Source organism: Haemorhous mexicanus, chromosome 17, assembly GCF_027477595.1.
Source record: "Haemorhous mexicanus isolate bHaeMex1 chromosome 17, bHaeMex1.pri, whole genome shotgun sequence".
Lineage (NCBI taxonomy): Eukaryota > Metazoa > Chordata > Aves > Passeriformes > Fringillidae > Haemorhous > Haemorhous mexicanus.
In genome coordinates this window covers 16731625-16752442 of record NC_082357.1, presented here as the reverse complement: position 1 = coordinate 16752442, position 20818 = coordinate 16731625, and the positions used below count along the sequence as shown (strand labels likewise).

The 20818-nt window shown below is 36.4% G+C and overlaps 1 protein-coding gene across 3 annotated transcripts in view; it reads right to left on the bottom strand.

The window, feature by feature from the left end:
* Positions 1 to 20818, bottom strand: part of KCTD5 (potassium channel tetramerization domain containing 5) — a 38184-nt gene that overhangs the window by 14261 nt on the left and 3105 nt on the right. For 2 of the 3 annotated variants that reach the window (XM_059861898.1, XM_059861899.1), the window contains exons 2-5: positions 16305 to 16413; positions 15088 to 15179; positions 14147 to 14242; positions 5087 to 5212 (exon numbers count right to left, since the gene is read on the bottom strand). In XM_059861898.1, coding sequence (XP_059717881.1) covers positions 5087 to 5212; positions 14147 to 14242; positions 15088 to 15179; positions 16305 to 16413 — 423 coding nt within the window. Of the gene's footprint in view, positions 1 to 5086; positions 5213 to 10982; positions 11100 to 14146; positions 14243 to 15087; positions 15180 to 16304; positions 16414 to 20818 lie in introns of all 3 variants that reach the window. The other variant, XM_059861896.1, reaches the window with a different exon arrangement.

Below are 20818 nucleotides of genomic sequence, written 5' to 3'. Positions count from 1 at the left end.
ATATATCAGGAGCAGATATCATAAATGTTTCATACTTAAACTCCTTCCCCAAGTATTTCCTGTCGGTCAGAACAAAGTGCTGGAGTAGACGCCCACAACAGAGGGTAACAGTCTGATGCAGCAAATGGAGTTAGTAAGTGAAACCATATCCAAAAGAGACAAAAACATGGCTGAAACAAGTATCCGTGCAACTAGAAAATAATACTGGATCCATTAATTTTGCTAATATTTCCGATTTAATATGAAGTATTTGAGTTTATTCATTCCTGAAAGATTACTTGTAAGATTAATAGCCTTAGAACTATTTTCTGTAGCATCAGGAACACATTGAAGTAAAATAAAGCTGAGCCAGATCTGGACACTGAACTTTGTGCACTTTACTGAACCAGTAATCCCAACATAAAGCAGAAAATGCTATTCCATCAGGCAGTATTTTAACACACTTTTCTTGATGCTTCTTCTGTAACCTTCACCTCTACTGAAAGGGAAATCATAGAATCACAAGAGTGGGTTTGGGTGGAAGGGATCCTATAGATCATCTCATTCAAACCCCTGACATGGGCAAGGACACCTTCCACTGTCCCAGGCTGCTCCAAGCCCTCTCCAACATGGCCTTGGACACTTCCAGTGATAGAGCAACCACAGCTTCTCTGGACAGCCTGTGCCAGGTGTCTCATCACCTTAATGGTAAAGAATATGCTCATCATTATATCCAGTCTAAAGCTAGCCTCTTTCAGTTTAAAAACCTCACCCCTTGTCCTGTCACCATGAGCCCCAGTAAAAAGTCTTTTTTCACCTTTCTCATAAGGCTTTTTAAGCACTGGAAATGCAGTAACATTGGCCCTGTTCTCCAGGGGCTCTCTTCTCCAGGCCTAACAATCCCAACTGTCTCAGCCTGTCTTCACAGGAGAGGTGTTCTAGCCTGCAGGCCATTTTCGTGTCTTTCCTCTGGACACAATCTCAGAGGTCTTGTACTGGGAATCCCAGAGCTGGATGCAGCATTCCAGGTGGGATTTAATAAGAATAGAGTTGAGGGGGAGAATCACTTCCCTCGACCTGCTGGCCATGCATCTTTTGCTGCAGTCCTGGATAACTGGCTTTCTAGTCTTCAAGTATTGCTGGCTCAAATTCAGGTTTTCGCCCACCAGTATGCCCAAGTCTTCTGCAATGCTGCATTAAATCCATCTATCACCCAGTCTGTACTGATACTGGGGATTGTATCAATTCTAGTACAGATCTGCTGTATAGAGGATTTTCCTTATTTTCACATTTCTGTTTTATTTTCCCTATAGGTGCACCAGATCTAAAGCTGGCTTAAAAATTCTAAAGGATACTGAATGAACTCTCATATTCTAGGGGCCTGAGTGTGATTGTTTCTTAGGCAACAGAACAAGAAAACTATTTCTTCCCACTCAAAATAAGGCTGCTGCTGCTAGAAATGTGTTTTAAGGACTGTTTGCCTCTCAGGCAGCTTAAGAATATTACATTCAATTCCAGCAAAGTGCCAGTTAACTTTGTTTCAATAAAGCTTCAGATTTGATCAATTCCTTTCAGCCATTCCTGAAGACCTGGCAAAAGCAGTAGCTTCTGTTAGCATAATTTCAGAAAATAATAGCTGGAAGGGAGGACCCACAAGAATCATTAAGTGATGATCCTGGCCTTGCACAAGACAACCTCAAAAATCATGCCATGTGTCTGACAGCATTGTCCAAACTTCAGAGATAAGTGTTAAGGCTGCTTTACAGCCAAAAAGTTCAGGTGCATAGGCGAGAAGCCAAAGTTTAATCTCAGGCGATGGTAAATATCTTCAATTTATACAGGTTCAAATGACCACCCACACCAAACCAATGAACATTCAATGGTATGTTATCTTCTAGGAACTAGAGAGTGGAATAAATGTGAGCAGTACTTAAAGACACATTAGGAAAAGTGCCTAAGTTGTTTTTTTCAGATGCAGCTTTTTTTTGTGCTCTTCCACTTGTGACCTTTAATGTAACTTGATCTTCCATCAGATGTCAAACTACAGCAGAAAGGATCCCTCCCCAGAGTTGTTTCCTGTGATAAACACCACTGCAGCATCAAGATCACATTATTTACTTATATTTGACACATCTTTACTAAGAAAATCTTTCGTTTCAAAATTATCAGTTAAAGCCACCTTTGGACTATGCTGCACTTCAATGAAGGTTGTTAAATTACTGCCAAATCAGACATATCCTGACAATGTATACAGTAAGTTTGTATCACATGCCTCCTCATGTCAAAAACCTATCTGACAGAAAAGATGGTGCACATAAAATAAGAAAGAAATGAATGAGTGAAAAGCAATTCTGGCCCTAGAATCTACATTAAGAACTTTCCTTCTCAGCAAAGCTTTAAAGGTTCTGCTCACAATACAGTTTATAAAAGCAACACTAATTATTCTGTCAAAGAAGCAATACCAGAACACAAATTCTACCTTTGCCAACCATGCCACAACTATAATCACAAACACACACACACACCACCAGGACTAGCTGAAGGACAGCACTAGTGGGGGTGGGAATTGGATGGGGCAGAAAAGAATCTGGCTAAAATCCTAGGGCAGCTAGTGCTCACCATGACATTTACACTTAATCTGAGTCATTCATATCGTAATCCGTTTCTTCATCCTCACTCTGAGTGTCATGCAGCATGCAGCACGTATAAAAGAAGGAAGGGAAAAGAAGAGATTGCAAGTGAGTCAGAGCTGCAAAAAAGTACATTCCACTTACACCTGAAGCATGTGGCAATGACATTTATTTCCTTTGCCCTGGGACCTCCACTCTTTGTATAAAAAATTATGACAGCTGACCATTTCAAGAAGGAATCTAACAGATTTCATGACAATTTCCTCTTCCAAATAACCTGAAGTCGGCAGATAGAAGCCAACAGTCAGGTCCATAAAGTGGCTCCATAAAGAGAATACTCCTTGTGGGAATACAGGTTATCTTTTGGTTTTACCACGGCTACCAGTAAAAGCCAGTGGAACCATTTAAGATGAATTTCCTTTGTTTAGGTGTATTAGAAGATTACACAGAAGTTGTCTACTAACTTATTATGCTGTTAACTAAAAAAAAGAAAACACACAAAAAAAGTACCAAAGAAGGAATGAAGGTGAAGCATGATTAGATGGCTATCAGAAGATACTTTCTCCCATATTGGCAGTTTGTGGTTTTTTTGGGTTTTTTTCCTCTAACTCAATCTGCCGTAAAAGTAATAGGAGGAGTTTCTTGTAAGTCAGTCCCAGTACATGAACACATTATTCTGTATATAAAGGTGGATTCAATCATATGAACTTCATGAAGACCAATGAGACACTACCGAGGCTAGAGGATAATGCTTGCTAAGAGGGAACTATGGAGACAACATCTCCCAAAGTCAAGACTCCTGAACACAGCTGTCGGAAACCTCTCAAGAAAAAAATAAATTACTTTTCCTTTTTTTCCCAGTCACAACATATACCTATATAAAAAAATATGAACTTTTAGAAACTTAATATATAATAGAATTATTCTTCAAGTATTGCCTATTAATTGCTAGAACAGCTTAACACTTCCAGGACAAAAGGAGGGAACCTCCAACCAAAATTAACAGTAATTCCTATTCATCACAGTGGTCAAGTGATGCTCTGCTCTCTTCTCTGAAACAATGACCAAGCAGCACACTAATGAAGACGTGTCTAAGACATCCTGTCTTAGCGCTACTCCATTTACACAGTCATAATGCAGTCTCAATTAGCTTTTGGTTTTTGTCTTTAACACTTATTTTTGACCCATATTTTCTATTACATTAAGGATGCAACATAATTCTGGCAACTTCTAAAATTACCTGAAGATGCACTACCATTTCTTATGAAGATCTTTATTAGGCCCTAGAATTCCACATTTTATTTCAGGTAGATATCTAGGCCCTAAATGATTACCACACATCTCTAACATGTCAACTTTCAAAGCCTTCCTCAAGCATCCTGGCAAAAGCAGATCTTAACTAGGGTTTTCAAAGAGTAGGACATGACTTACCCAGTTTCACTGTTTACCTGTAACTGCATTAATCCTTTACAACTCTTTGGAAGTTTTATCTCAACGGAAGAATATAAATTACTAATTTCACTAGGAATCCAACATACAGCTTAGAGTATTTCTGTAGTTCAAATTATAAAATTATTCCATATGTGTAGCTGCATAAGCATGCTACAAAGCATAGAAAGCATTAATGAAGTTTTATCTATTTATGGCCTCAGTACCAAGACTCAGACCCATTTTTAGCATTATTTCAAAATCAATTTCTTTGAAGGTGATCTTTGAAAAAGCGAGCTTTGATGATTTACCAATTGTTTTCCATCTATATAAGGGAAATCAAAAGCTTTTAAGACAACTACAGGTGTATCCAGGTTGTCTGTGGTCATCTCCTCAGACAAAGCAGCAATACAATGATAAAAGCTGTTCGGCATTCATGACACTGGCATTACAGAACTGCTCTGCCTTATGGTTAGTCAGCTGTGGTTTTACATTTTCCTTTGTACAAATTCTGAAGTACAACTGAGTAAAATGCTAAGATACTGTGCCCATTACAATCTTTTTAAAAAGTTTGTTACAGAAATTAAACATGGTAGAACCCTAAAAACATTAACAACTACCCTCGTTTTATAACATATTGCACATGACTGTTTTACAGAGATAGCATCTTTCAAGTTCCATTCTCAGCAGAAGTCAAGCAAGCAAAACAGTTTTTAACTGAACCACTGTTATATGTTGAATAATAAACCAAACCTAGCTTCTCAGCTGTAAAGAGCAAGTATTTGCCAATACCTGAAAAAAACCACGTACTGAATAAGTGAAAAAGTACAGAGTATTGTACTTAAATAATTCGGGCATGCATAACAAATGCATGCTGATTGTACCATTTACAGTCCCTCGTACAATGGACAGGGAATCATTATTAGTCCTGAACAAAGGGGAAAAAAAGGACAATGAAATAATAGTCTAGAACAGAGGTAGATCTATCATGACTTGTGAAGCCCACCCAATTCAACACCATTTATTTAGTCCAATGCCTGGTAACTCACCTTTGCTTTTTCACTGGGTTCACTGGTTGTGCCATAAGGAGTGTTATGCAATTCCTTTGAGACAACACACAGAAATTCAGCCTGATCTTCATTGCCATAGTTATAGGAAGAACCAATACTGACCAGCTGAAAGATGAAATTTAAAAAAAAAGTCAATTGTATCTCCACATAAAACAAATTCCATGAAGTCTCATGATTAGTACAGACATTCCTCACTCTTCAGACTGTAGGCTGTGCCTGAAGCATGATTCTCCACTTCAATGCAAATACATTTTGATGCTGACAAATACATTGACAATACACACTCTGGTGATAACATACAAACAGGTTTTTTTTTTAAACAGTTACAGAATTAATGATTCACTGTGAAAGAAAAGACTGTGGAGGCAGGCCAGCGAAGAAGTAGCCTGTTCCCTGTTTCTGTTTTTTACTAGAAAGCTTCCTATCCTCCAAAGTTAATTTTTAAAGTTTATATGTGGTATCTTAACGTGGCATGATTTAACATGTAAATGGCTGCATGCAGGAACCTCTTTAGCCTGAAGGGATACCCATCAGTGCTCACGGAATAATGGTACTTCTATTAAAACATATTTTGAATGAACAAACACAATATTTGCATCTGATTGGAAAACAACAAGACACAGTATGGTGGGACATCAAGATTAACATCTGAAATTTATACGTACTGCTACAAGGAAGTTAATTAAGGAAGTGCTATAAGCAGAAGCCATGTATAATGAAATGTGACATATTTACAAGTTTCTACAGTCTCTGCATTGAATGATAAATGACAATTTACTGAGAAAGAAGAATATACTCAACATCACTACTACTTCTTATGCAGCATGTTTATCAAATGGCAGAAATTTTCTTACCTTACACACAATACACTTACCTAATATGCTGGAAGCTTTACATGCTTGCCTGCCTTTCCAAGCCAGATTCAATTCAGATGTAGCTGGTTCATTTATTTTAAAGTTTTATTTCAAAAGCACAACAAGATACTGTGTGATCTACAACATTATGTCAGATCTACTGACACATATCAAAGTCCTAAAAATAAAACTGTTGCACAGATACACTGTGTCAAATTTGTCATTACCCAAACTATATTTAATCTATCTACCTACAACAAGACTGCCCTATTCCCCAATTTCTACTGTACCCTTTAAGTGCTCTAAAAATGGCCACATAGAAAAGGCCTAACTTATTTTTCTAGGGTAACGGCACTTAAAACACTGGAGTTACCTCTGTAAAGACAAAGAGCGTACTACCATTAGTCTAGCAGAACACCAAAGAGAGTAAAAGATTTGTTAAAGCAAGAAAGATGAAGTCAAGATGAAGTCCCGATCCAGAGTTTGCATTTAAGTGATAAAATTATTCCCCCAACAAAAACTGAAGTTAGACTAAAGTAAAAAGCAGCTTCCATATAGCACTGTCAGAAGAAAAAAAGCCTCACTGTACTTTCTAAGGAGAGGAGAGAGCTGTTCAGATGTTCCTGCACTGCAGTAAGACAGCCAAGCAAGCACTTTCACAGATGGACAGAGCCAATGTCCACAAAGAACAGCAGGCAGTGTGTCTACATAATGAATCAACTTGACGTCAGGCCTAGGCACTGTCAAAAATTTTTGGAGCCTGATGATATTACAGCATACAAGGCTCAGCCTTCCATGAGCAGCACTGCCCATCAAAATTCAACACTCTCAAATGACATACATTAACTACACTGAATGTGATCACCAGAAACCTTCCCTGCCTCCTCCTCTTCTAACATCACTCTAGTTCTGCAAAATACATATATAAACAGTAATGAACACAGGCAAAAATTATTGTTAAAGACATTTTTTCAACCAAAACTGTGTAAGGAAGTTACAAACACCCAGGTTTTCTAGAAGCACCGATGGATATAAAGACATCATTTACCTTGAGACATTAAATCAGCTAATCTTTCACAATGAATACTCTGCAGTCTGCACCATACCATATTTGTGCAACATAGAATCATGAAACCCACAGAGTAACTAGTTTCTTAGTTGCACAAGATGGACTAAGAAAGTCTACTGAAAAGCTGGAAAATCAACTCAAATTTACTTTGTATATTAAGATGATTTGTTGATTGTCTTTCCTATCAACAAAAAATACGCAGAGATTTTCAGAAAATAATAGCAATTAAGTTGCTTTAAACCCAACAAAGTGGTACAGAGTTTACACTATACATTATATAGCAATTATAAACAATTTCATACAAATACAGTAACTGCTTCAATTATTAAGGTAGCAGGTAGGCCATTAAACAACATTTTTACCCCACTTAAAGGCTAGAAAACATCCAGAAAGTTTGCATACACATTTAAATAAAGCCACTCAAAATTCACCTTCTCTGAAGTCTGAAGAATTCAAGCATGCAATTTAATTAATATACAGTTGACTCTTCTTCTTGGAAAATAGCAATGACTCATTATCAGGTAAGCTACGTTAACTACCAGAAGGAAAAATACTTCTTTACTTATTGACACTCTAAAGAAACAAATGACCTCTCTGAAAGTAGATACCACACAAGACCCAAACATCAGCCAAATCATCAATCCTGTTTCAACCAAGTTGACAGGTCTTCAGTTGATAGCTACTAACAAATGCTTCATAATCCGATGACGTAATTCAACCTATTGCACGTAAGTCTTTTTAGGAGACATGGCAGATTGAATATTTTTAGCCAGTTGGATAGGACTATCAATTTAGCTGACTGCAAAACATCTAATGACATTTTGTCACTACTGAACAGTTGATAAAGTCACTTTTGCAGAATGAGACCCAAGTTCCTCAAAACTCCAACTCACAATACTCTCATAAGCAGATTGATATGTGTACAGTCAAAAATGTAGCATTTGCACAGTAGCAACTGTATGCTAGAAATGTCGTTGTAGCTTTCTGAAATGATCCACAACAAGGCTGATGGCAGAAAAAGAAACAATGGAAAATGATTGCAGATTGGAACTGAACTGTTCTAATAACTAATAACTGTTCTAACTGTCAGGAACTGAGATCAGAAATATGTTTTAGCACTCCTATTCCAAAAGTCACTTCATTGTTCCCAATATTGGTGACAACACTTCAAGAAGGATGCTGATAAACTGGAAGACTACCCCTGTCATGTCCATCTGCCCCCACACTACCACCCCCGTCCCACATCCCAAAAGAAGCCACAACACATCAGAGTAATCTGAGGTATGAAAAACAGGTCAAAGGATTTCAGATTATCCTTTGTATGCTTATCAGAATTTCTGAAAGAACAAACTGTTTTTGTTTTGAAGCCACATTTGCTTCATGTAGCTTAAATTACCAAGAACTTAAGGAAGGACAAAATAACATGTTGAAATGGTGAATTCCATAGATTTGTATACTTTTAAATATATATAGACACATATGTACGGATACATGTGTATATCTATTTTTCTGCATTGGTTTATTCCTTCCATGGCTTGTTTCATTACACTCCTTACTAAAGCAGTGTGATCCTATTTAAGCATCCCTGTGAGCCCCAACAGTGTTGGAACTGAGCACAGGAAAATGCCAATGTTACTTAACACAGAAAATTCATTAGATAAGGATCCATTACTGCTTGCATGACACAAGGGTTGATCGTACTAGTAGGCTGTCAGCTACAGCTAAAAAAAGGCAAGAATGGAAAGCAACATTACTTTTATTTCTATTAAATCAAAAGAAATATAGTTATTGCTTGATGTGCCAATAGAGATCACAATTCTCCTGAAAAGAAATCACAAGAAGGAATTTCCAGTCTCATAATGAGGAACCTTATTTTTGAAGTGAACTAATCTCATGCCTAACTGAACTGAGACAGGTCTCTAAACCAGACACATTTAAGTAACATGCCTATACAGATTTGCTGCATTGGTTTAATAATATTGACTCAAAATCTATATCATATATTTACCAGACAAATCAGCAATAGCATTGCTATCTCAGGTTTCCAGCTTGCATAAACAGCAGCCTAATCTTCTTCTTGCTCTTCCTTCTACCTCTTCTTACCACTGGAGTTACTCATATTAACTAGCTTTCCTACTTCACCACTAGTAATTTCCTTCTCTATTTTGTGATGCTCTGATTTTCAAAACCAAGTAAATTCTGTAACAATTATTCTCAAATTCTATTTTAAATATCTTGTACTTTGAATATTACTGTTTCTATTTCAGATGTGGTGAACTCCTTGTACACTAGAAAGCCTGAAAAATTGGTCCTTTCAAAAATTTTAATTATACTATCAGCTAATAGAATCAAAGAAAATCCTCCACTCAATTTTTTTAACAGAATCAAGTTGTATGACGCTAAGAATTGACTCTATGCCTTTTAAACATATAATGCATTTGTTCTGCCTTCCCAAAGGATTTGCAAAAGGTTATGAAGATACACACATATCAGCTCTTAAAACTCAGCACTGATGACTGACACCAGACCTGAAAGAATATATATTTTAGGTCTCTTAATGCAATAGTCAGACTTCAAAGCTCAATTTTTTTTTTTTATACCTGCATGAATTTCTTCACTGCCCTCCTGACCTTCCATTTTACAATGCTGTCTTTTACTTTGAGATATCCAGGGCATGAACGCATGAATAACATCATTCTGCCTGTACCCTACACATCACTAACAAGCCACAATTCTTTCTCTGTTGCTGAAGTATGAAACACCCATCTTTCACATTCCAAATGTTACCTATACAACTGTAAGAAACAGACAGTGCTAGGTACATTGAAATCAGATTCTGCTATAAGGCTGGGTAACAGTTTGGTTTCAAATCTAGTATTGCATGATTATGCGTCCATATAAAGTCACAAGCAAAGGTTTGTTTTTATTAAGCCATTTCACTATCATATTATCTTCATAATGTTATACTCATCTTTCAGACTAAATAACCATGTATGTTGCAAGAAAAAGAACAAGTACTCCAGGCATTTTGTTGATGAAAAAAATTACAGAGCACCAGGTTCCCAAATCAATTCACATACAACACTTCAAAATGTAGCACAGATATTTAAAGAAACAGAAACTGCCTCCAATGTTCCTGAGAGCAAAAAATCCTTCTCAACCCCACAATTATTTGGAAGTAACACAGCAATCAAAAAAGCAGAACAAGGGGAAGAGGAAGGATGAAAAAAATAGAGAATGAATGAAGCTAGGATTCTCCATTTGGATTTCAAGAAAATTTCCCAAGATGGAAAAAACCCCAAAACAACAAAACAATAAAACCAAGGAAACACCCAGCATGTTTTTTCAACTTGACACAAAATTTAAAACTGTCCATTTTGTTCTCCCCTCACTCCTCCATATTTTACTGATAAAAACTCCTGTTACTTGTTATTCAAATTTGAACATCCCTCATCCACCTAAAAAAGAGTTAAGTTCTGAGTTACCAGAAATAAAGGGTTCAGACTCAGAACTTAACTTTGGTGGATGAAATAATCATTTTCCTAGTTTACCAGAAATGTCCCCTTCTGGACCCATTGAACTCAAAGTTGCATTTTTAGGTTTCCTACATTTGAATTGTACCTCTTACTTAACAAGTACGGATCAAAGGCTGTTAATTTTGGAGGAAAATTTAAGGAAAAGAAGTTACTGTGGAAGTAAGAACTCTCCCTAAGAAAAACCTTGAACTAAATAACTGACGGATTTTTGTTTGGTTGTTTTTCTATTATTTTTATAATGTGGACATTCATAATGTGTAATGAAATATCGTGAATATAAATAAAAGCCAGTCACAAATACACACAAACTACTATGTGCTGTACATCCAGAAAAAAAGTGGAATGATCTGAAAGCAGCAGAAACGCAAGGAGGCCAAGCATATCACTGTGAGGGCAAAAAGAATGGTGTGACACACCTCACTGCAGCATTTCTGGAAGCATCTCTCTTCCCCTTTCACTTCCCGTGACACTATCAGCAGAAACTCTGACTGCTGAGCCCGGCCACAGCTGTACTGGGAACCTATACTGATAAGCTGAAATAACCAATCAAAGCAAAACACAAAAAGAAACCTTTGTAAAGCTGAAGTACATACCGTTATCCAAATTGTACAAGTAACAGATGAGCTCAAACATTCAGGTAACACTTACTCGCCACTAGAACAGGTTGCTATCAAGCTACAACTTTCATTTCAATGTAAAATTTACTAAGGCAGTTGCAAAGCCCTTTTTAATTTAAATGGAAGTTAAGAATTACTGATAAGAAGACAGAAAACTCCCCGTATAACTGAGTTTTAGCCAACTACTCTGAAAAACAAACAAAGTTTGGTGCATTGTAAAAGTAACCATTATTTTCCTGTCACACATTGACAAGTGGAGAAGGCAGCATGGATATAAGACTGGAAGGTGTTATGTAAAGCAATATATAAAGCCTGGGTATTAAAGAGCTTCATCTTGTTGCAACTACTGATAAAACACAGCTAACGAAACGTAAGAAGTCAACAAGAGAAAAAAAACGTTGAGTGGTCTAGATTAGTTTTAGAAAGAGCAATTTACAGAAGATCCAAGAAAATACCTGGAATGTAAAAAATTGTCTTGTTCCCACAAAAATCACCACCAAGAACACTGGCCAAACATCTAATAATTTAAAATTCAACCTCAGCTAAGTTTCTCGACCTCTTATTACGAAACATCTTTTACCTCAATAACACAGGGCAATTCCTAGCCCATTTAAATTGAAGCGTAGCTTTCCAGTGAACTTTAGAGAGATTAGAACTTTAATTTATGTGTGAAGAGTTAGACAACAATTGCCTATTCTGAGTAAACTGGACATTACGACAGATGAGAAGGTCCATGAATAGTAATTTTATCTATATCCTGCTATTGTGTGTGAATAATTTTGAAGACAGCAGTTAAACACCATCCTCCTCATACAGTGAACATACTTATGACTGTACTATGGTGCCAGACTCAGGTTACATTAATCATTAAAATTTACATGATCAACACCACTGTGGTTTAAAGCATTTCTATTTAGCCACTTTGCATAGCCCACAGTTTTTTATTCTGTTGTATTGCCAAAATACTGTTTTTTTCTGATTGCCTGAAGAGGCAACATTTGAAGCTAAAAATCCTCTACAAAATAACTCACGAAAGAGGGGCAGCATAATTTTTGGTAATAGATTTTGGACTGGGACTAATACATAATTGTACTGTTCTTGCAGAGCTTTCAAATGTGTTCTTTGGAAAAGGGCATCAATACCATCTGCATTAGTGCACCAACAGTTCAGCACCTTCCACTCCTATTTAATAACCACATACAATCATATTTAAGTATAAAATTTTGAAATGATAAGCGTAAAAAACCATTTTTTTCAAAACCAACCACTTGAGTTGTTATATGCGGCTCAGAGCACAAGGACTCTTAATCTGTAAAAATATCACTCCTCTGAAAAAGCTGATGAGTCCATCATTTTTCACATACAGAGCATGGTGGGTACCGCCCCAGACTGCTTCGGAAAGAAAGCAAGCTGCTGAGCAGCATCGCCTTAGAAAAAAATTACAGAAATCCTACAGTGTTTGAAGGTATTAACAATAAAACTGTTTATGCACAATATTCTAATCCTGCTTCAAGTGAGTACAAAGGAGGGAATGGGCTAGTGTGAGGTAATGAGATGCTAAGTATTATAAGATCATACAGCTGTTCTGTTTATCTACTTCAAACTATGAGTCTAAAAATATTTAACATGGGAGAGGGAGGAAGTAGGGAGACAGCTGGATGAAACAATGATGTAATGTCCAAGAGAACCACTGGATTCTTCCAGTTCTAAAAGAGATTATAATAGGTCTTTCAGCAGTTGCACTGTCAAAGCAGTATTAATCCCAAATAAAATAGCCCCGAAGGGTTAAGGATAGGTAAAAGATATGGTGTCATTTAATCTGCTAAGAGGTAAAGGAGCTTTATTTGTAATGAAAGCTAGTTTCTCCTGACAAAAAAGAATGTTGAAAAACCTTTTTCCATGCACTAACCAAAAAACAGTTGTGTATTAAGTGAGAGTTTTTTTCAGGGACTTAAACAACATTTAGCTTGTGGCCTGGCAAACAGATCTGGTAATACTTAAAGCGGAGTACTGAAGCATAAAAATCTTGCTCTGTGCCTGTTTAGTCTATTTGCTCATGGCTGTCTCCACCTTACCAGCACCTTATATATTTTGTCAAATATAAACAAAATGTTCTCTTTCACCTTTGTGTCATAAACATTTTTTAAATGTTGCTTTATTGTGTTATTAGAGTGAGACTACACAGGATAATAGGCTTGTGCTTATTTCAATTTCTCCTATTGTAAGCATCAGACACTGAAAAAGGTGCTAGCAGATGAACACTTGTGTTTCAGAGTTAACAGATTCATTGCTCCAATGCAATTGAAATACTCTGCTGGATTAGGAATGTGAAGGATTAAAGCAGCTGTACAGTTAATTTCTTACTTACAGAAATTATCAAAGATAACAGACAGATCTTGCGATTTTACAGTGTGTTCTTGAATGTACACTCAAAGCTATTTTTATACACTGCAAAGAAAAAGAACATTCACATAGCTCACAGCTATCAAGCTTCACATCTACACAGGTAAAGTCCACCCTCCTTTGTGGATCAGGTTTTTTTATCTGAAGAACTCTTTGGGTCTGGCAAACATTGATCTCCCAAGCTTATCTCTTTTACCCAGAGCTCTTCATATCTAATCTATCATTCACATAAACTTGAAGTTATTAGTTAATTCTGGTTGATTCACCCTTCAACTGCTCATGTGCAGACACCGAAGAATCACATTTCAGACGTTGCAGATGTTTTTATAGAAAGTCAGCAAAATTTACCTCCTGGAAAGCTGAATTTTTCTTTTGTTTTATGATAAATGCAAACACAAGTATCACATTTTAACTTCGCTGTGTACGTTTATCCAAATTCTGAAAATGACTGAATAAAAAAAAGATGCATGGAATTTAATTTGTAGTCCTCTTTCACAAAAGGTACTTCATACTCACTTCTTAGAAGACTGTGTTAACTATATCCCATACGGATTTTTTACCTGTTCAAATTTCCAGCCATCGGACATTGTGGAAACCATTTGAGTGAGTTCCTCTTCCTGACACTGCAGCACTCTGTATACATGTTTGACTGGCACCTTCAAGAAGAAATAGAAGATGCTCAATAGGGCATGGAATTCACTATGTTTGTGACTTGTCTGACGTTGCTCTTACGCTCCAGAAATGGTAAGCAACACCACTTTGAACCCATTCAGAGCAATGAATAACAAGGACCATTTTAGCTGAGACCTATAGTAAATGCAACCCTGTGATCCAACAACCTAGCATCAAGAGAAATTTGTCAATAACAATGTAAGTTTGTAGTATCTCCATGAAGACTCAGCTACCAGGGAAGTTACCAGTTACCTGAGTAGCAGAGTTAATGAACAAACTTTATCATATTCACTTTCATTGAGAACATGAGCTGCTATGAGAAGAGGCAACCTTCTCAATCACAGAGCATTACAAATAAAGAAAGCAACTTTGCTACAAAAACATATGACAGGAGCTAAACAGCATCTGTACATATGCTGCATAAACATACTGTATAAACAGCAGTTATACCATAGTTAGGCAACCTCATCATATTCAGAAGATTTAAAAGTCAATGAGAAAGCTATGCTCTACAAAAACTGTTCTCTAACATAACTATTTCCAGAAATGATAGTATGACAAATTCTACTATTACCAAACATTTTGGAACAATTACTTAGAATATTTTCAGGTTTTGAAAGAGATCCGTGAACTTTGTAAGCAGACTGGCAGGAGCCAGCAATTAAGAATATTAATCTTTGTATACTAGTGGTTCCAGATCATCCAGTGATGGAGGCAGCCATTCAGTATCTCACTGGAGAAATCAGGAGTTACATAAAAAAACAGATGGAACCCACTCACTACTTGTCATAGAACAAACAATCAAAAGCACACAAAAAAACAGCCTCACCTGAGAGATTCTGCTGTCTCTTTCTCTTATTTTGTCCTTTACCAGTTTTATTAGAGATGTGATATTGTAGAATTCAGCCTCTTCCAGTACACCTAGTATGAAAATAGTTTTTGGGAAGACAGTATAACTAAAGATTCCAGGCCAAAATCACCAACCAGTTCATAAGATTATCTTCTCAACAGGTACAGAAAATTATTTATTTTTCTCTATGGTAAGGCAGTTCACCAACCTTACAATTCTGGCTTCTTTCAGGTACATGTAATTCAATGTTTGGCTCATTCTAAAAAATTGTCCTAAAAATATCCCAAAGAAAACTGATGCCATTTCACATACAAAACAAGACAAGAAACAAAAAAAAAAGCACGGATACCGCTCCATAGCAGACTACTAAGACTACTGTACCTCAGGCCCTGCCTCAGGCTGGAATGCAAAAGAGAAATTTAAGTAATCCTACTGAAAAATCTCTGCAGCTGCTAGTAAGCATAAAATTTTTCTTCCTGTCACTTGAGAACTTGGAGTCTGAAACAAAAGCTTGAAGACATATACTGCTCCTACTCACATGTTCAAGGCCTACCTGTTCTCCACACGCAGTATGCTTCACTAATGCTCAACTAATTCACATAGAAATTATATTTCATACTATTTCTTCCTAGTATTGTTAAACTGTATTACTCTTTGATAAATTCCTTCAATATGCTATCAATACAGTTTTATTACTGTATGTTTTAAAACAGTCATCCTCCATTAGGGTAAAATTGATACAAACTGGGAACAAGGAGGGAGAAGCTGGGGACAGAATTCAGTCTTTAAAAGCATATTCCACACATCTGAACATGCCAGAACTTCGCTTTTAGTTTCCTTACATCTTCTAAAGCTTGCTTCCTAGGCAGCATTCTTTTGCTTAAAGAGAACTAAACCCAAGTATTTCAGTTACACAGGAAAGATACAAAACTACACAACAAAAGGCATCTCCCCTCATGTTTGAATACTTATGTTCCAACTGAAAATGGGGGTTGTGAAATCAAGAATTGTACTCAAAATGCTCAAATAACCCCATAAACTAAAACTGCATGACACCTATCAGTTTTGCTTGAAACAAATAGAAATGCTACACTGGTTAAGGCTTGCCATTTTGTTCTAAGTTAATTTTGGTGATTCAAAAGAAGTGAAAATAATAAGCAAGTGGCAAGCAAATGAGATATTTAGAGATGTCTTACCTTCCTCAGCTAGGTCCTTGTTAATAACCAGTTTTCCGTGTCTGAGATAGTTCAGCACTGGCCCAAAGTAGGTTGGGTCTCTGTCTATTAAATAGGCACCTGTTTCATCCTAGATTAGAAAAACAAACAAACACAAACCAAACAAACAACCCAAAACAAAGCAAAGCCCAAACCAAACAAACCAAAAAGCTCACAATGATTTGAACATCCAAGTGGGAACTGCAAGCTAATATTCATCTAGCAGCGAGCAGGTATTCCGATACAGCCACATCCCTGAAAGCTGGATTTATTAATAAAAGGAATTAAACAATATAACTGTCATGGTATCAGACTGACCAATCAAATCATCCAATATACAGCTTCTCTTATCTGATCAATCCCCCTAACCCCTTATCAATGATTAACAACATCGTTAGCATGAAAGATCTAAGCGGTAAGTGGAAACACCAAAAGTTAAGGTTAACAATAGCACTTAAAGCCAGGAAATCTTGTTTGGGAGCCTGAAGAATCAAAACAATGGCTACATTCTAGCGAGCTTCAAATACCAGTTTTTCCTTTTTATTTGTTTTAAATTAAAGGCAAACAAACCTATTTTTTTTTAACCTCAACACTTTGCTCTAAAAACATTTGCTTTTTGTCTTTGCTCAGATGTACAGATACTCACAGGGTACTGAGAACTGCTGTGTACCAAGCAAGGGCTGTACATGCATCTTCTAAAACAAAAAAAAAAAAAGTAGAAGATGCAATTCCTACCTATCTCATGTAGACAAGCGAAGTAATAGATGAATAGATGAAAACTAATGCTCAATTTACCAAACAGACTACAGCGTTTTGTGAATTGCGAAACAGTTCAAGAGAGTCACCCGCAGAGCTGATATTCTTGACAAAGAGATAAAGAAGCAAAATTGGTAATTCCTATGTTATTTAGAATCTATGTGTGACCCCCTGCAATCAAGACAGTACTGACATACTTGTGCTGGACGCAGATCTAAGGAAGATTTGTAGAAAGATTTCTAACTGATCCACTGTTCCTTTCCACCACCAAGTGGATTATTGACTGTATTAATCTATTAGTACATAAGGTTTTGGTGCAATGGATATCCTACAGATACATACTAGAGAGATGTGGCAGCACCCCAAATACCTTTTTACTTATTCTTATTTTTAATATTCCAGTAGTTTACAGGAGATACTCAAAAAAATCACCATTACCAATAATGTGGATCATACTCCCTCAAAACCATAGGTACTAGCAATAATTGCTAGTGAAAGAAAGAAACTCTACCAACTCAATCGTCAGCATTTGAACATTAATGTCTACATGGAAAGATCTGTGTACTGAACTGTAATATCTAAAAGCTCTCTCTACTTAACAGTACGCAGCGTTCCTAATATGTTTTGCTGGGAAAAAAATATGGAGGATGTATTTTCAGGTACATAGATTTAGTTTCTGAATAACTACACTTGTCCAACCAGGATTGGTAGAATGTAGAAAGACCACAACCTGAACTACAAAAGCCATAAACCCTTCCTATAATTACAATGAAATGCTTTACATACCTAGACAGAGTGTCATTTCAGAAGAAGTGAAGGAGTGCATAATTTTGTATAAAGTTAACTGTTCAAGAAATTGCTAACATATTAAAGCGTGCTGTCAGTTAACCTACACTCAAACCAGACAATGCTTGATGAAGTCTAATTACAATTTCTTCTGATCTAAGCTCGTGGCCTCACAAAAGCAAGACTATGCATCAAAACCAGTAGATAGATGAAGTAGTATGGTTTTAATATTTAATCTATAAATATATTTACATAACCAAAACACTTCAAGAATGTGCAATCTACAGATACAACCCAAAGAAATTAGAATAGCTGACAACTGTATGAATTATAAACTGAAAAGTATTATTTAGTAAAGGAAAAGAAACCGCTGAGGTTGGAAAGGAAAATCCAAAACAGATAAAAATAAAAGCTGTTTTCAAGAAAAAAACCCTGTACTTGGTCATCATCTGAACTGCATTAGGAAACACAGGGCTTACAAAACTGGAAGTCTTCGGAGTTAGGAAAAACCAATCTCTAGAAATAATCTTCTTCATTAAGATGGTTGAAATTTTTCACACTGCAGTGTCTTCTCACATCACCTTCTGAAGCAATACTGGTCGTCAGCTCTACACCACTTCAGAGACAGAGTTGGGTCACAGAAGCAAAGTCATTAAAAGCTCTAAATGAAATCTTAAGTAACAATGGCTACTTCACTCCTTTCACAAAAGGCCTGAATTTTTTTTTTTTTTAAGGCCTACATTATCTGAAATTGTATTTTTCTGAGTTGATTTCTATATATGAAAAAGGCTTCCAACAAAACCACAAAGGGAAGAAGCTACATCAGCCCTTCTCTTTCAAATTCCACCTTATGAGAGGTCATACATGAAAAAAACCCAGTAGTGTCATAGCTTACTCTATGAAGCCTTTCAGACAAGGTGCTTTGAAAAATAATAAAAAAAGAAGGCATACAAAAGTCCTATAATTTTTGCTGTAATAGATTTTTGTTTTAAACATTAGAAAATATTAACAGTTAAAGAACTCTGGCTAAATTCTAACAGTGCGCAACCCAAATTCTATCAACAGGATTCACTTAAACATCTAAATTCCATGCAAAAGTTGCTTACCCAGATTACAAATACAGAAAATATGCATTAATTAACACTAAGAGGAGGATGTGTGTCTTGAACATTGACCTGACAGCTCAGATATGCTACACATTAGCACCAGGGAGCCAAGAGCCAGATGAAACAATCAGTAAAGAATATTGTAACCATATGCATATAACGCACAGGTGAGTGGCGCAAAAAATTTACTTCCTCAGCATCTTCCTATAGAAAATGCCTTATCACTCCTCCTTTTGAGTGAGCTGCCTGAATATCCTTCAGTGTATGCTAAGCACTTCATGCTGAAATCACTAAGAAAGGCTGATTACACTAGATCTTTAAGGATATTGACATAAACATAAATCCAATACAAGCTGACACAGAAGCGCAGTCATCTGCTCCACCTAGAACTCTAAAAATACAGGTCGTAAGTCTTTCAGAATATTATCAGAACTGTTTTCATCCACATGTTCATGAAAACACACTGTATTATCACATGTACTTAGCTTTTTGACACTTTTTAATAAAAACTGTTTTATTTCAAGATAAAATAATAAATTGCAAACATGATCCAATGTGAACTGGACGATTTAAGGAAGTAGCTAGTTTGCATGTACATAACTAGCTTTAGGCTTGCTAGTTTAACTATTAATAGACTTTGATGTCCCAGCTATGCAATTTTCTCTGCTAACTAGTAAATTGTTTTTTCTATAAGCTTTGAGAAAGTTTGCATCTTCACTGACGCAACTAGTGTAGATATTTTGAAGCCATTTCCTAAACTTCAGGTGAATACCACAAATGTCAGACAAACCTAAATTCTAATAAGGTTTCAAAGTTCTCTCTCTTTCAGATGTATTTTATAGAAACAGGTGTTACTGTTTACCAGAATAGCAGCAGAAATTCAAGTTTCGTCTCTATTCCATATAGTCATATCACTCCACACTTAGAGGTGTTTCCTGCAAATGCTGACATTCTTCATAAGAAAATTCAAAACAAATGCACGTTGTCCTTGTACATCCAACCCTAAACTGCTAGTTAATCACAGGACTGTTTGTATCTTTACCCAGTTCTACTTTTGCATTACATTCTTCTCTGAAGAGTTTTTTTCTTCATTGTCTGTAAGTTCTAGGCCTTTTTCATGCATATTTACAAGGACACCATTTAGAAGACAGCATTGCCTACATACAGTGAAGACTACATTCGTTCATTACCACTCTGCCACACGAATGTTTAGTTCAAGTTAGAAACACCATGGAATTTTAGAGGAAATCTAGTAACTTGCTCTTAAATATTCAATCACCTGGTTCAGTGTACCAATGAAAAGTCAGTGTTGCTCACGATTACATTCCTTTGAAAAATACTGACCAAAGCAACTAAATGATCACGTATTCCAGTTGCAAATGTTTTCACTTTGTTCTTTATAGAGACTGAAGCGCAAAGGAATCATAATGAGCACTTACCCTGATCTTAGTTTAAAACACACAAAGAACTCAATTTATTTATAACCTTTAGAAAGTAGAAGTGAAACCTAACAATTCCAATAAATAATTACTGTCACTGTTAATATTATGGACTTTCTAACAAGGACATCTATAGTTTGACACTTTGCTAGCTGTATCTCACAACACCTTTGCTAGATTGAACAGGCTTCACTATTAGATTTCTTGTCTCCATGTATGTACCTCTGGACTGAGAAGTCACTCCTTAAACATCTTGCCTTAAAAAGTTTTGTTCTTTAAAACTTTTCAGCAAATCATATTTCTCCTTGTGATTAGTCACTGCTCTGCTGAGGCCTTGAATTGTGGATGCTAGAATCCAGTACAGGATTCCAGCAGGACTAAAAAGGTGCACCAAATACACACACCTCCC